At 34.6% G+C, this 16,205-nt stretch overlaps 1 protein-coding gene across 4 annotated transcripts in view; it reads left to right on the top strand.

Annotated features, from left to right (window-relative positions):
* The window catches only part of Ddr (discoidin domain-containing receptor 2), a 789,300-nt gene that overhangs the window by 756,770 nt on the left and 16,325 nt on the right, over nt 1–16,205 (top strand). The window contains exons 10-15 of one of the 4 annotated variants that reach the window (XM_072542711.1): nt 4,207–4,359; nt 5,459–5,722; nt 5,793–5,953; nt 6,112–6,234; nt 7,465–7,574; nt 11,901–12,341. In XM_072542711.1, the coding sequence (XP_072398812.1) occupies nt 4,207–4,359; nt 5,459–5,722; nt 5,793–5,953; nt 6,112–6,234; nt 7,465–7,574; nt 11,901–12,341 (1,252 nt within the window). The remainder of the gene's footprint in view (nt 1–4,206; nt 4,360–5,458; nt 5,723–5,792; nt 5,954–6,111; nt 6,235–7,464; nt 7,575–11,900; nt 12,342–16,205) is intronic. The other 3 variants (XM_072542712.1, XM_072542713.1, XM_072542715.1) reach the window with 3 other exon arrangements.

Below are 16,205 nucleotides of genomic sequence, written 5' to 3' on the forward strand. Positions count from 1 at the left end.
AAAAGAAATTATGGAAAGAATACATACAAGACAAAACACAGCAAAAATATGAAAATTATAAGAGACGAAGAACAAAAGTTAAACAGATAATTAAGAAAGAGAAAAAGAAAAGTTGGGAAAAATTCGGGGAAAAAATGGAAGAAAACAGCACAGAAAATTATTTTACAGAACACTGAAAAACCTAAGAAGCAACAAAGAAACGAAACTGAAACAAATAATGAACAAGGAAGGAACAATAATAAACGACGATAAGACAATAATAGAAAGATGGAGGGAACATTTCCAGCTGATACTGAATGGAAATCAAGCGAATACAATGGAGAAGGAAAGCCACAACAAGAGAGTATCCATGAGAAACACGAAAAATCTAGAAACTATAGAAAAAGAAGAACTGGAAAAAGCAATAAGAAAGATAAAGATTGGAAAAGCACCAGGAAGCGATTAAGTGGCACCCGAAATGATGAAATATATAGGAGTAAAAGCAAAAGAAAAATTGTTATACACATATAACCTAATATGGAAGAGAAAAGTAATACCCAGAGAATGGAAAAATGCTAATTATACCTATATACAAGAAAGGAAACACAAGAGACTGTAAGAACTATAGATGTATATCACTACTATGTGTAGCAGCAAAAGTATACGAAACCATAATAGAAAGGAAAATCAGAAAAGAAATAGAACATACATTAGAGGACGTACAAAGTGGATTCAGAAAAGGACACAACACACAAGACCATATATTCACCATGCAACAAGTAATAGAAAAAGCCTTAAAGAAAAATAAAGAAATATATCTGAGCTTTATAGACATGGAAAAATCATTAAAAAAGCATGGGGAATAAATTAACTAAATTAGGTATGAGATACCCACTTAAAAACTGAAGTTATGCTGGCCCGTTTAAATTACCTTCGAAATAGTAGGGTGCAATGATTTTATTTCTTACAATGCCACCCCATACGTTTACCTTTTGCGGGTATTGTGTCTGATGTTTCCGCATCCAGTTGGAGTTTTCCTTTGCCAAGTATCTACAATTCTGACGGTTGACCTCGCGATTTAATTTGAATGTAGCCTCATCAGAAAAAATAATATTTTAAACCAAGAGGGGGATTAAAACCAAAATTGTATTCTTTTATGTGGATCATCCTCGTTTAATTCCTGTACAACTGTGCATTTTACTTACTTTTACGTACTTTGTGTACCGTTGTTTTGCAAACATCGAGATTACTACTAACCTACTACAGAGGGACGACCTGATTTGCGTGCATTTTCAACCGTACCAGTTTCTCGAAATTTCTTTTCAATCTTACTTACTGTTGACTGCGTTCGAGATTTGTCTCCATACCTAATCATCATGAGTATTTCAATTCTTTGCTTTACACTCAAATTCATTTCTACTTAAAATTAATTCTAAGCAATAATACAGAACATTCACGAATTAATACAATCATTGTACTACTTAATTGTTATTGAACGTTACTAAAAATAATTACAGTTTACCAAAAACTAGAAGTAGGCTACTTTTTTGCAATTGATAATAAATAATTTATTTTCCAAACGCATATCTTTCAAATTATATCCATTAGACCCGAGTATTATACTTTTTTGAAATCAGCTCATTTTTATCGATCTAAAAATGTCCTAAAATACAGGGTGTTACATTTAAAAAAGAGCCGATGACGTCATCACTGTAATGTGTATCACATTGTATAATGAAATTTTATTGTAAAATGTAGAACATTAAATTTAAAAATCGACGTGTTTTAGATTTTTTTAAAAAGGCTTTTCGTTTAGGAAATATAGAATTTATTCCGTACTTTACGGACACACTGTATAATACTTTCGCTTGATATCAAATTGTGGGTGGCAGCTCAATCCAACAATATCGTATACCAAAATACTCGAAGACAAGGTCAACAGACCTTTACAAACTACCTCTCTACTTACCCGACCATAGACTCTTTTCTGTGCTGATATCGATTCTTTCAACGTTCTCTATTTCCTTTGACTTATCTTGGAGCTTTCTAAACATTTTCTTTCGTGCTCATAACGGTCTTAATATGCCATTAGGACGATTGACTGCACACACTGCAACAGAGTGAAGGGTCCTCCTGCTTTCGGATTTTAGGCCCGCCAATGTCGGCCATGATCCATCCAGCACAGCAAGACTTTCCGCAGCCTTGTTGGTGACCGCTCGCACATGCTCTCTCCGTCTTGATGTATCGTGACATCGAGTTATTGTATCTTCGATTTTGGTATAACCCTCTGTCCTGCGCATTTAGGGGAATTTCGAGCCGGCCTCTTAATCCTTTGAGGAATATCGCTTCCGTTTTCTGGGTCGCCAGTTCTAGTCCACGTTATCTAATCCAGTGGTTCACACGATCCGATCATTTGCCATCTGGATGTTAAAGAGAAACTCATCGCTATCCTCCTCAACTACCAGTATAGCGAAGTCATCAGCGAATGAGAGAATGCGAAGTGAGTGGTACCATCCCTGTATTCTTGTGTATCGGTCCCAGGATCGTCGACGTCGACTGCAACTTCTTTTTCTGCCATTGTCAGGTATCTTAGACAGCATCTATTTCTCAGCAAGTCTATGTCAGCGATCCTCCATTTCAGTGAGCTGAATGCATTTGTGCTCTCCCTGCACAACGTCCAATAGACGCCAACTATCGCATCCACCGCACTGTATCCCTCCCGAAAGCCGTATTATCTCTGAGATATGGCTCCCGACTTCGCAATGAACCTATCCAGTCTCCCTCTGATCAATCTTTCATATGATTTTGCAATGCATAGAAGGAGACAAATAGAGACATACTTGTCTCCGCTCTTTGGAATGAGAAACAGCTTTGATGTCCTCCAAGATTCTGGAAATCGTTGCGCGGTAAGCAGTGCTTTCAAATACTTCAGAATAAATGCCTGCTCCATTCCTTTGGCGGTACCCTGTCTAGTCTAGTCTAGTATCCCTGAAGCCTTGCGCATTTTAAGTGTACCCAAAGTTCCGAGTTCTTCTGGAGTGAAGGGCATAGGCATATGCTTAACCTCCTCGTCCTCCCACACTCCATGAGGCCTTCCAGGCGGAAAATCTCCTTAGTTATGGTGAGACACACTTATTAAAGTAATTTATATATTCTAGTTAAATGTGGCCCGATTCTAATTAGGATTTTAGAACGTGTTGTTCTACTTTAGTGCTTTTGAAAGAAAAATGAAAAATAAAACGTTTTAAGACGCACAAAACAGTACACTACAAATAAGCTACAGTCTCGTGTTTGCTACTTAGTAACAAACAGACTTAGGTCTAATAGTCGTCATCGTTTCTCCACGGGTGGTAACAACTAAAAACTGACTGATTTTTTCTATCTTAATATATTCTTTATTTCCTCTCCTTTCATTTGCTATGTCGTATGTTAGGATTCGATCATTTGTTTAGTTCGTACTTAGCCAGAGGCCTTCTTTGAGTCAGTAAAACAAAATTTGTCTTAAAATTAATCTTTTTTTATACATAGTACCCTATGATATCTCGTATGTCTCTGTAGGTTCATTAATAATGAAAATACTGTGTAGTGTCCTTTTGGTAATCGCCTTGTTTGTTTTTTTTTTCTATCTTAGTATAATCGGTATATCCGTCCCTTTGGTTTGATATGTCGCGTGTTAGAATTCGATCAGATTTTTATTTTGTACTTAGCCAGAGGCCTTCTTTAAGTCTATAAAATAAAAATTTGTCTTATAGGAAATCTATTTTCATCCATAATGCCCTGTGATATCTTGTATGTAACTATGGGTTCATTATATTTTCTTTCTCTTTTTATTAAACTCATAACATGCTCCAATCGGACCAATAACAACAGAGATATTTTGTAATGCTCTTTTGACAATGCCGCCATGTTTGTTTTTTCCGTCATTTTAAGAACATTTGCTACAGAGATCGTCATTTGCTACAGAGATAGTAGTAGTTCTTGTGGAGAGGTGGCGCTATGGTTTTCGTTACGGACAGACAGACAGACAGACATAATAAGCAAATTATCTATATTTGTTATAAGTTTAGTTAAGTTTGCGTTAACAAATTTTCAGTTTAGCACAATCTCGTACAAAGTTTTTAAATGTCTATTGAATTGTGCGAAAACAAAATTAGTATTTTTTGATAGTTTTAGATAAATAACTTAGATAATAAACACAACAGTAATATTTTTAATTTTATTTTTTAGGGCTTATCCTTGCAATACTAATTATCGGAGCTTTCGTTTTGCTCATATATAGATTTAGAAATAGGAAATTCTTCCGAAGTCCTAATTCGTCTAATATCGGCTTCCCCAACAATACCATACCTCACCTTCAGCCAGAATCTGTGTACGGTAAGTGTAAGTATACCAATATTTTGTTATATTCTATTTTTACCTTTAATTTGTTTATCTTTATTTATAGTGTACAGTGTTTATTATTCTATATATTAATGAGAATTAATCTCACAAGATCAATATTTTTTTAAAAGTTGTTCAAAACTACAACTCCATCACAATAACCGGCCTATATATACATAAGTAATAATCAAGAAACACTTCTGGGTATTCTTTATAATCCAGTTTTATAGTTCTAGAATATTTAAAATGCGTCAAGAAGCCCGTGTTCGGTGAACCAAGTTGAAATTGCAGGTCATTTCTCTGGCGGTATACATCTGATTTCGCCACAATAATATTTTACATATATAAGCAAACGCAGAGGCCAAAGCTGGACGATTTCTCCCAACGACTTGTTTTGCCTCTCTTTTTTTCATTTCGTATTCAGTTTCTGGAGGGATTGAAAGAGTTATTCCCTTATTTTAGAAGATTTGAAACATTTTTTAATAATAAAAAATAGTTTTTGAAAATTCTACTCTGGTGCCAGAACAAAAACAAAACTAATAAAGTGTGGCAAGAAAATAAGTCTGACAAATATGGTTCTACGTATCCGAGGCAAAAATAATAAAATTTATCTCACTAAGATGTTAATATATTAAAATTTCGAATATTATTAACCTTTACAACGGCTTTTTATAATATTTTATTTTAAGATACATTAAATACACACGTATCAATAATGCCATGACATGACGATAATAATGATCGTCTCTACATCTTAGGCAACCAACAATACCCACGATAGTAGTCCTGGTTGCCTAAAAACATAATATCACAACAGAAGAGATTTAAAAATTGCGCAGAAATAAATTCCTTGTAAATATAAAAATATAAAATATAAAGGCCACCAACGTTTGCCACCATAACCGCTAACCTCCATTGATGGAGACGGCACTTGAAGAAGAAGAATAAAGGTCTTAATTTCTGGATTATGTATATATATATATATATATATATATATATATATATATATATATATATATATATATATATATATATATTAGTGATATTCTTTAAAATCTTTTTAAAAAATTTAAGTAACTCTACTTTTTTAATTTAATAGGTCTGAGTGAAAAAGGTAGCTCCATCGAAGCGTACGGAGTAACAGAAATCGACGACTACCGAATGAGTCACGGAACAATGAAGTCTAGTCTTAGGTCGACCCTTCCACTGCCTCACCCTGGCAATATATCCGAAAGCAACGAATATCAAGAACCATATCAAGCGATGAAATTTGCTCCTTACTACAGCTATAGTCCTGTGGTCATGGAAATGCAGAATACGATCCAAGGGACGATGAAGAAATATCCTATTGCGGCAGGTAAGAGTAAGTCTGCCGCTCGTTGAGCAGTCGAGTCTATTTATTATAATTACAAATGTTATTCTTTTTTTTTTAGATAACTACGACTATGTCATCCCAGAAGGAAGCAATTTACCGTTACTTTCAGAGTCAGAGCAAAACACTTTACCTGTTTCAAGAAGCAGGCTTAATAGTGTAACATCGAAAGGACCACGAATGTCCATCAAAAGTACCCATAACGACGATAGAGGAAGACAGGTACGTTTTATTTTCCAATTTTAATGTGTTTTATTTAATTTACATTCTTTAAGGTAATTTTTAGCAACGACACAACTTTTTTTATATCATAAAACATTTTTTGATTCTTGATTTTTCTGTTTTGGTTGATTTGTATTAACGGTATGATTTGCTTGTAGTCTCCAACCCAACAAGAAGCTATTACAGCATTAAGAAAAAGATTGGACGGTACTACGATTATGGAATTCCCAAGGCATCGACTCAGAATGTTGTCCAAATTGTCTGAAGGGGCTTTTGGAACGGTAAATGCTTTACTTTCTTTAATGTTACTAAAAATAAAATTAAATTCAATAGTCAAAATGGTAAGAGAGCCCAAAAACATGTTTAGAAACCGTGCTTTTAGTTTTACCAATTAAAAATAAGTTTGCGTTAATGTTATGTGATTGTATAATCATTCTATGAATATCAAACTCATAAAATATGTTCGGCAGTTTATTTAACTATTCTTTAATAAAAAAAATCTACCTCTGCATCCGAACTGAATCGGCGCCGTTTTGGTGACTGTTTTAGTGGACCGAACACGTGCTAAACACTGGGTGATAAGTCTGCATTATAAAGTGGATGTTATTAGACTTTCCACTTTACGTAACCAATCGAATCCTGGACTGTGTGAGTTGCATGTGATCGTACATTGCCATGCAGAAGAATGACATCGTTTGTGAAGCTTTTCAGGACGAATAGTCGTAATGCTGACACGTAAGAATTTCAAGGTATCCTGTTTTGTAAAATCTTTCAATAGTAGAGCCGTAATAAAAGATACAGCCACAATTACTTTTCCTGAAGTAGGTTGAGACAGTTAAGATGCTTTCGTTGATTATTCTAACGTTTTTGTGACACCAAGACTTATTACTCATGACAATTTGGGGAAAAACGTATCACCTTCTTGTACATAGTGCATAAAATGCGGTAATAATAGGCTTCTGGTCTTGGAAACCCACTCAGCAGCAACCTTCTGATTACCTAGACTATGAGTGTAGAATGAACAGTTTCCATGTCAATATTTATCGCTTTTCTATCGGCTTTTCACACTAATTGTTCGATACTGCAATCAGGCTTTTCGGAAAAATATTTTTCAATAAATCATGAGAAATCCTATTTGTGATTTAAGACAGCATTAAAATCAAAATTGTATTTATTATTATACATTTAGTCTATAAAGTTTCTGGGATGTGGCGGGTCAAGTTTGGTCATGTGGAGCTTTCGACTTCCTGTCTGGAGTCTTCATCAAAACCTATTACGGTCCCTCAGCCACCAAAATTAGTAGATCAATTCAGTTCTACACTTATGGTCACTATAATATACTACCAATCAGTGACTAAAAGAAACAAATAGAACACATGGGATACACAGGACTACGAGTGATAAAAAAAGGAACAAAGAAAAAAGTGTTCTATATTGCAGACAAAATATGGTTTTTTGTGTACAAGTATTTTTGTTTATTTTGTTCATGTCTAATTGTGTGATCTCTTTAGGTTTATATTGCTGAAGCAGATGGAATAAACGAATTTTCTTCAAACATGTCTACCGAAACCAGATTAGTAGCTATCAAGTTTTTGGGAGAAACAGCTACGGATAAGGAAAGGTAAGACAATTTTAAATATAGAGCATTAAAGTAGAATGTAATTTAAGTCTTAAAGCGAATATAAATGAGGAATATCTAAAAATATATTTGATGAAAATGAAAACATGTTTAGACTTTGCCTTTTTGTTGTTTTTCTGCTTTGATTGCTAAAAAGTCTTGTCTTATTATTTTTTATTGTCTTGTTAAAGTTCCCTGAAGATCATTTATATTGTTTTGGTACTGTCCAAACCACTCGATCTATATACGGAGGAGCCTACGGTTACCACTTAAGCCTTTTTTTAGATGTTACCTCTATTATTCGGTATATGACCGAATAATCCACCAAAACCTACATAGATTCATAAAAACATGTAGTGAGGATCATTTGTTACATTCTTTCTTTTTCGTTTTTCCATTCTATCTTTCAGAATTCGTTACGCCTTTTTCAAGACTGAAGTTTTTGTATAATGTGTTGAATAAATACTTTATTACCATGAATCCTCGATTGATACTACTCAGCTAAGAGGAGAATTTCTATTGATAAAAAAATCCCGTGCACGGTTATCTTTGAATTATGCATCCATCGACACTTTCTCGCAAGATTACCGCACCGTCCATTGCGCTACCTAGACGGTAGATTCTTTTCTACAAGAAACAAAAAATACAAAAAAGATCAATGAGAAAACTAACTATGTACTACTTTCAAGAAACAATTGTTGATAATATAAAAATTGGACTATACCTATTCCAAATGTAGAAAGATTTCAATACTCAGCAGTGATTGCTGTTGCAGTAACAACAGAATTACGGAAAGTTGCTAAAACATACTTGTGTGCTGTGTCTGTGTTCAAGCGTTGACTATCCCCATGATAATGCAATAAAACCTTTGTCGATTGTTTGCTGCACGGAAAAGTTGCTCTACACCCAGCCCAGTCCAACCTCTTATACTCCGCAACCGTGAGAGCCTTTTCCGATCAGTCGATCTCTTTCCGTCTACATTTCTTACTTTACTGGATAATTAGGCGAGGAAAATGATATTTACTGCTTCTCACTACATGTCCAAAATAGCTAACTTTCCTCGTTTTGACGATGTTTAGAATTTCTCGACCTTTATTTTTGGCAGTTTGAGAACTTATTCATCGCTGGTGTGTATAGTTCAAGCCAATTTTCAGCTTTCTCTGGTAGTCCCACATGTCAAACGCCTCTATTGTATTTAGTTTATCGACCTTTAGCATCCATCCGACATCCTTGTTGGTGTGGGTTTCTATTTAGCAAACGCATTGTCTACATGCCATTGTTATTAAGCCTTTACTTCTTCGTCGCTTGTGATTTTATTGTTTAGTAAACTTACCAAATACTCTTAATCGCTATCGGTGTGGGTGTAATTTTACCTATAGCCTTCCTTTTTATCTTTTTGATGTTTATATCTACGCCTCACCTTCGACACTCTATCCGCCATAATGGTCGTGACATCAATGTATCTTATATCGTTTGTGACCTCTTCTTCGATTCTGACTACGATGATGTAATCTAACTACAGCTATTTCTTTGTATTATAAATTCATTATAAGTCGCATAACATATTTATTTATGTTGTTCGATTTCAAGTATTTATATCGGTTCTTTGCGCCTTGTTTTCTCGTCTAAATCAGATTTCAGGAAGTAGAGATAGTATTCACTCAAAAATAGAAAGTCACCAGGACCAGACGGAATAACCAACTAGTTTCTAAAACACGGAGGAGAAAGTATAACCCAAAACTTATAATACAAAAACTAATATTGCACTATAAGATACCAGACGCATGGAGAAACAGCATAATGATAACAATGTTCAAGAAAGGAGATAAAGAAGACCCCAACAATTATAGAGCTATAAATCTACTGAACACCGCACTTAAGCTTACCACAAAAGTCCTAACCAACAAAATAAATAAACTAACAACTTTATCAGATGAACAATAAGGATTCAGATCCGGAAGATCCTTCGTAGACGCCGTATCCAAGAAAAAGATGGAGGGGGCTAATATTGAAGAAGAAACGGGCTTTAAAGCCGACATACAAGAAGGAAGAAGAAAACGATTTCAAGCATTGAAATAGTTTGGTGTGTTTCATTTGATCGAATTTTTTAATCTATGAAGCATACATAGATATTTTTACGAAATCCACAGCTTTTTGTAACAATACTCTAATGCAAAATAATGCCTCCTTTGTTCCTAGGCCATTATGGAACCCAAATTGTTATTTGCCAATATTTTGTTCCATTTAATATTTTGATTGACCCGGTCAAAGAATTTCTCGATGTCAATTAAAGACGAGAACGATTTTTTTATATCTACATCTCTATATTTTTTAACCATAACCTGCAAACAGTCTGTTGAAATATTTCCTGTTTTTTATATTGTAATGAAATTTATTTATGTATAATTAGTTATAATGTCTTTACTAATTTATTATATTGTTCCTACTTTAATTTATTAAAAAGCACGATAACTTATATTAATTTATTTACCTACTCAATAATACATAATTTATTTAAAGGCGAACGTGACAATTAAATCGCGGGCGCGAGTCTTCACATTTAACTGTCACGTTCGCCTTTAAATAAATTATGTATTATTGAGTAGTTAAATAAATTAATATAAGTTATCGTGCTTTTTAATAAATTAAAGTAGGAACAATATAATAAATTAGTAAAGACATTATAACTAATTATACATAAATAAATTTCATTACACTGGTGTCAGAAGTGGGATATAAAATAAATTGTGAAAATGACTACGATTTATGAGCTCACAGTTACGGATTTAAGAAGGCATCTTGAAGATAGGGAATTAGCTTCTACCGGGAAAAAGGCTGATTTAGTCCAACGACTAAAGAACGCTTTAAAAGAAGAAGGTTTGGATCCGGAAACTTATATATTTGAAGACAAGCATGTTGCTGTTATCTCGTCGATTGCGAAAGTTTCTGGTGATATCGCATCATTGGAGAACAAAGTTTCTGGCGATATTTCGAAAGTTTCTGGTGACATCGCATCATTAGAGAACAAAGTTTCTGACGATATTTCGAAAGTTTCTTCTGATGTAGCCAAAGTTTCCGGCGACATCGCTTCGTTGGAAGACAAAGTTTCTAACGAGATTTCTTCGCTGGAAAGCAAAGTCTCTGCTAACATCTCTTCGGAAATCTCTAAAGTCACTTCTGAGATGTCTGCCCTCGACGATAGAATATCTTCGTTAAAAAACCAAGTTGCTGCCGATAAGTTGGCCTTCGAAGAAAAGTTGAAAGAGATGGAAAGGAAGATGGAAGAAACAGGGACAGCAGAGAGAGGAAACAATCCGATTGCAGTGGAGACAAAAGAAGACGAGACGAAATGTAAGTTGGAGACACGGCCGAAATTTGAAGGAAGTGGAGGTTCTATTCATGTTAAAGTCCCAACTTTCGACGGAAAATCATCATGGATCAACTACATGAAACAGTTCGAATCAGCCGCAAGAGCGAATGGATGGTCTGAAAAAGAAAAGGCTGTAAACCTGACTATCGCTCTTCGAGGAGATGTTTTAGATGTGCTTCAGACCATAGCCGTAGAGGAGACCGATGATTTCGAACAACTGAAGAAGAGGTTAAATATGCGATATGGCCACGAACATTTGGAGCATGTATATCAGTCGCAGCTTAAAAATCGTAGACAGAAGAAAGATGAGGCTCTTCAAGAATATGAGGTAGATATTGCCAGATTAGTACGATATGCTTATCCAACAGCTCCCGAAGACATGATGGAAAAATTGGCCGTTCAAACGTTTATTGATGGTCTTCGTGATCATGAAATGCAGAGAACACTGCGATTAGCTCGTCACAAGACGCTGGTTGATGTCCTCTCCGCCGCCCTCGAATACGAGTCAGCTACGCAGGCCTCTGGCGGGTACAGTAAAGTTAGGACTGTAAAAGAGGAAGGAGATGAAGATAAACTTGACCAGCTCGTTAATATGATGAAAAGCATGACATACAAGAAAACGAAGACCATCAGATGCTGGAATTGTGGCGAAATAGGACACGTACGAAGCTCCTGTAAGCACCCTAGGTACGACGCAAATCAAGAAACTCACCATCAGGAAACCTAGAACGGGTCAGCCTTAGGGGGGCAGCTTCGACCCGTAACAATATGTTGTTGAAGAGTTTCTACGTCTAAGAGTACCGTCTTACAGCTAGTTTTATGTCATTTAAGCTTGTTTTTGGTTAAATTTTTTTATTTAAGAATATAGATATCAAAAAGTATTATATAGGTGTTTTAGAAGTTTTAATTGTAAATTTAAATAGTAATTAGTTTTAATCGTTTCACTAATTATTTTGCAGGAAAGACTTCTACCGAGATGTCCGAATACTAGCAGCCTTAGAAGACCCGAACATAGCTAGAGTTCTCGGCGTCTGCAGTCAAGATGAACCACTGTGCGTCATAATGGAGTATCTCGACCACGGAGACCTCTGCCAGTTCTTAAGAACCCACGTGGCCGCCTCCAACACTTCCACGCTGCCGTACGGACTCAAGTCGCTGTCGTTCGATTGCCTTCTCTACATGGGAGTTCAAGTCGCCTCTGGGATGCACTATTTAGAAACTTTAAATTTCGTTCACAGAGACTTGGCGACGAGAAACTGTTTGATAGGAAAGGGTTACCAGATTAAAATTTGTGACTTCGGTACATACAACGAACTTTACATTAGTGATTATTATAAGGTTGATGGTAATACGCCGTTGCCGATTAGATGGATGGCCTGGGAAAGTGTTTATCAGACTAGGTAAGTACTACTCGAAAACTTAACGAATTCTATGTAGATTTATTAACGATAGATAGAGAGACAAAATTAAAACCTTTTAAATATAGCAAAAGGCAGGTACAGGACATACTGAATGAGCTTTAAATTCTATAAGAGAAACACTTACTCATAATTGTTTATTTAGGTGCTGGTATAAATTTACATATAACTTATTTTCATATTAAAATTATACCAGCACCTAAATAAGGTCGCTGGTTCAAATCCGGCTCGAAGGACCACAATGAATGAGCTTTAAATTCTATAAGAGAAACACCCACTCATAATTGTTTATTTAGGTGTTGGTATAATTTTAATATGAAAATAAGTTATATGTAAATTTATCAATTAATATAAATATTGTGTGTGTATGTAATCAAATTACGGTACCTGTGATGTTGATGTAACTTCTTCTTCTCCCACAGTGCACTGGGGTTGACTCGGATGGGACAGAATCTTCTCAGCCGCGTGGTCAGGTTACACAAAAATACTGAAGTGTTTATCGCGCTGATTTATACAAGACTAAACTAAGATTGAAGTGCGTGTCGTCTCGTAGCCCTGCTCCCTCAAGACTTTTAGGGGGCGGACTGTACAGGTCCGTGTTAATTCACGATTGACAAGACATACACACACGTTAATTAAAGAATTAAATATAAAAATAAAATAATAAAAATTATTAATAAAAACTAAGAATATGTGTGGAGGGACGTAACACATACTATAACGCTTTTTTCTTGCAACTTCTCAAATAAACGTCGTTTTGTGGAAAATCAAGTCTTAACTAAATAATTATAAACACCATATTGTATTAACCTTCTTCAAACTTAAAAAAATATGAATTACTGTTTATATTTTATTTTTCTTTAATTCAACGTCACTAACTGTCAATGTCAACGGTCTTTTTCTTCCTGTAGTTCCTTCTCCTATCGGAGATTGGCTATCATCACAGCTATCCGTACCTTATTGACAGCTGCTCTGAAAAATCTACTGAGCTGCAACTATACCACTCTCTTAGGTTTCTTAGCCAGGAAATTCTTCGTCTTCCTATAGATCTTTTACCCTTGATTTTACCTTGCATTATGAGCCTTAATATCCCATATTTCGCACCTCTGGTAATGTGGCCTAAATATTCCAGATTTGTTTTATGTTCTTTATGACCTCGCAATCATTTTGTATCCTTCTTAACACTTCTGCATTTGTAACTCGTTGGTTACATGGTATTTTCAAAATCCTTCTATAGCACCACATCTCAAATGATTCCAACTCCTTTATATTATCCACTTTTAGTGTCCAGCTTTCCATTCTCCTTTTCCTTCCAGCTCCAGAGGAAGGTCTCGATTAACAAACATTGTTTTAATTTTTATAAATTCTTGTCTTGCAATTTTAATACGTGTCCTTATTTCTCTACCTTGGACATTGTTTTCATTTACCCAGGTTCCCAGATATTTGTAGTTATTCACTCTTTCTACGTGTGTTCTTTCGATATCTAGCCTTCCTACTGTATGTTGCTTAGAAATAGTCATGCACTTGGTTTTCTTAACGTTGATTTGTAGTCCATATTTGATACTGACTTGATTAAATCCATTTACTAAGCGTTGCAGTGCTTCTAGACTGTCTGCAAAAACAGCAGTGTCGTCTGCGAATCTTATGTTGTTGTAGATTTTTCCGTTTATTGATATACCCTGTTGTTCCTCTGATATTGCTTCCTTAAAAATAGCTTCGCTGTACAGATTGAATAACAATAGTGACAGCACGCAACCATGTCTAACAACTCTTTTGATTTCTATAGTTTGTGTATCGACATTTTCGATTCTAACCTTTGTTTTTGATTCCAGTACAGATTGATAATAACCCGTATATCTTGACTATCCACATTCTTTTCTTTTAACAGTTTTATGAGTTTTTGATGTCGTACTCTATCAAAAGCCTTTTGATAATCTATAAAGCAGACATAGAAATCCTGGTTCATATCTAGTCGTGTTTGCGCGAGAACGTTAAAAGCGAACAGAGCCTCTCTCGTTCCTAGTCCTCCTCTGAATCCAAACTGGGTGTCATCTGTATCTTCTTCTAATTTTTTGTATAGTCTTCCATGTATTATTTTGAGAAATATTTTAAGTGTGTGGTTTATTAAGGAAATTGTTCTGTACTGGGAGCATTATGTCGCATGTACTGACTTTGGTAGTGTTACAAAGGTGGACAGCAACCAATCTTCGGGTATTACTCCTGTTGTATATACTTTGTTGAACAGATCTAAAGTATATGCAGTTTTTCTTCGTCAATGCATTTAATTAGCTCAGTGGGTATCTGATCTGGGTTTACTGAATTTGCGTTCTTTGCATTTCTAATTGCCTGTTTTAATTCGTATATTATTATTTTCGGTTTGTTTGTTTTACTATTTGTTCCTGTGGGTCTTCTTGTATAATTCTATCATCGTCGAATAGTTTCATTATATATTCTTGCCAAAATCTTAGTTTATCTTTGATGTCTGCAATGAATTTACCATTATCATCTTTGAGTATCCCATAGTGTGCTCGCTTTTTGGTATTTGTTAGTTCTTTTATTTTTTTATGCATATTAAAGTTGTCTTATTTTCTGTCATACTCTTCTATTTCTATGCATTGGTCTGTTAACCACTTTTCCTTGGCCTTTTTTATCTCTACTTTTATCTTTACTCTAATTTAAAAATTTAATAGCTAAATATTAATAATAACTAATAAATAATTAATACAAAGAATTTTTATTAAATTGACATTAAAAACATATACATAACAACGACTTTTAATTAATTTATTTGCTAATTTGTTAATTTAATTGTCCCACACAGCATAATAGTAATTAATGCTTTAATTACAATAGTAATTAACGCATTAATTTTAATGCTGAAACAAACTTAATCTATCATCAGTTCTTCCGTATCTGTATATTTCATCAGTTTTTCGGTATCTGTTTTAACTGCTATAATATTTAGAGGGCCTCGGACGGACGGATATTGGACGGACAGACGGACAATTTTTATTTCTATTTTAATATTTATTTCATCCTCTCTCTCTCTCTCTCTCTCTCTACGTCTGTCTGTCTGTCTGGTACCGTCACTCCATACAAAATATTGAGAGCTTCTTGATTTATACCCAATAACTTGAAATCTGAGTATAATAAAATAAAATGAGTTTACCGAAAGTACAAGCTGAATATAGCAGCAAATATCAACCATGAAATAAAACATTTCGGTTTGGCAATGTCGGGATGTTTTTATAATGCATATGTTCTATGCTTTAAATATAAAGGAAGAATTTAAAAAGTACATTTTGAATATATTATTTTATTAATTCTGCAAATTTGTGTCTTTATAGATTAATTGCAAGTATCTGTTGCAATCTGGCTACTGCTGATTTGACGATTGCCAAATCTATTCCCTAATCTATAAAAGGGCAATTGCCAAAAAAAAATTCTAATAATTAATTGCAATTAATCTCCAAAGAAACAAATATTTACACATTCTTGTTTTATATAAATCAAAATTTGCAGAATTCATAACATAATATAATCAAAATGTACTTTTCTAAAGTTTTATCTCTTTATATTTGAAGCATACAGCATATACAATAGAGAGATATTGCAGAGTCAATTTTGCAGTTGCTGTATTACAGCACGCGTTATTTTGACAGTAGAGCATGCGCAGATGTGATATTTGGCTTACGCTGAGTTATTGAAAATACGGCCTGCCGTTATTAGGGGAGCCGTTACGCTGTGCGGAATTCGTTGCGCTATTTTCTTTCTCAGGTTATGTATGTTATTTGTCTTTTATCTAAACCAAGTTTATTGGTAATAATTTACTAAAATGAGTACATC

The sequence above is a fragment of the Diabrotica undecimpunctata genome, chromosome 9 (genome assembly GCF_040954645.1).
Source record: "Diabrotica undecimpunctata isolate CICGRU chromosome 9, icDiaUnde3, whole genome shotgun sequence".
Classification (NCBI taxonomy): Eukaryota; Metazoa; Arthropoda; class Insecta; order Coleoptera; family Chrysomelidae; genus Diabrotica; species Diabrotica undecimpunctata.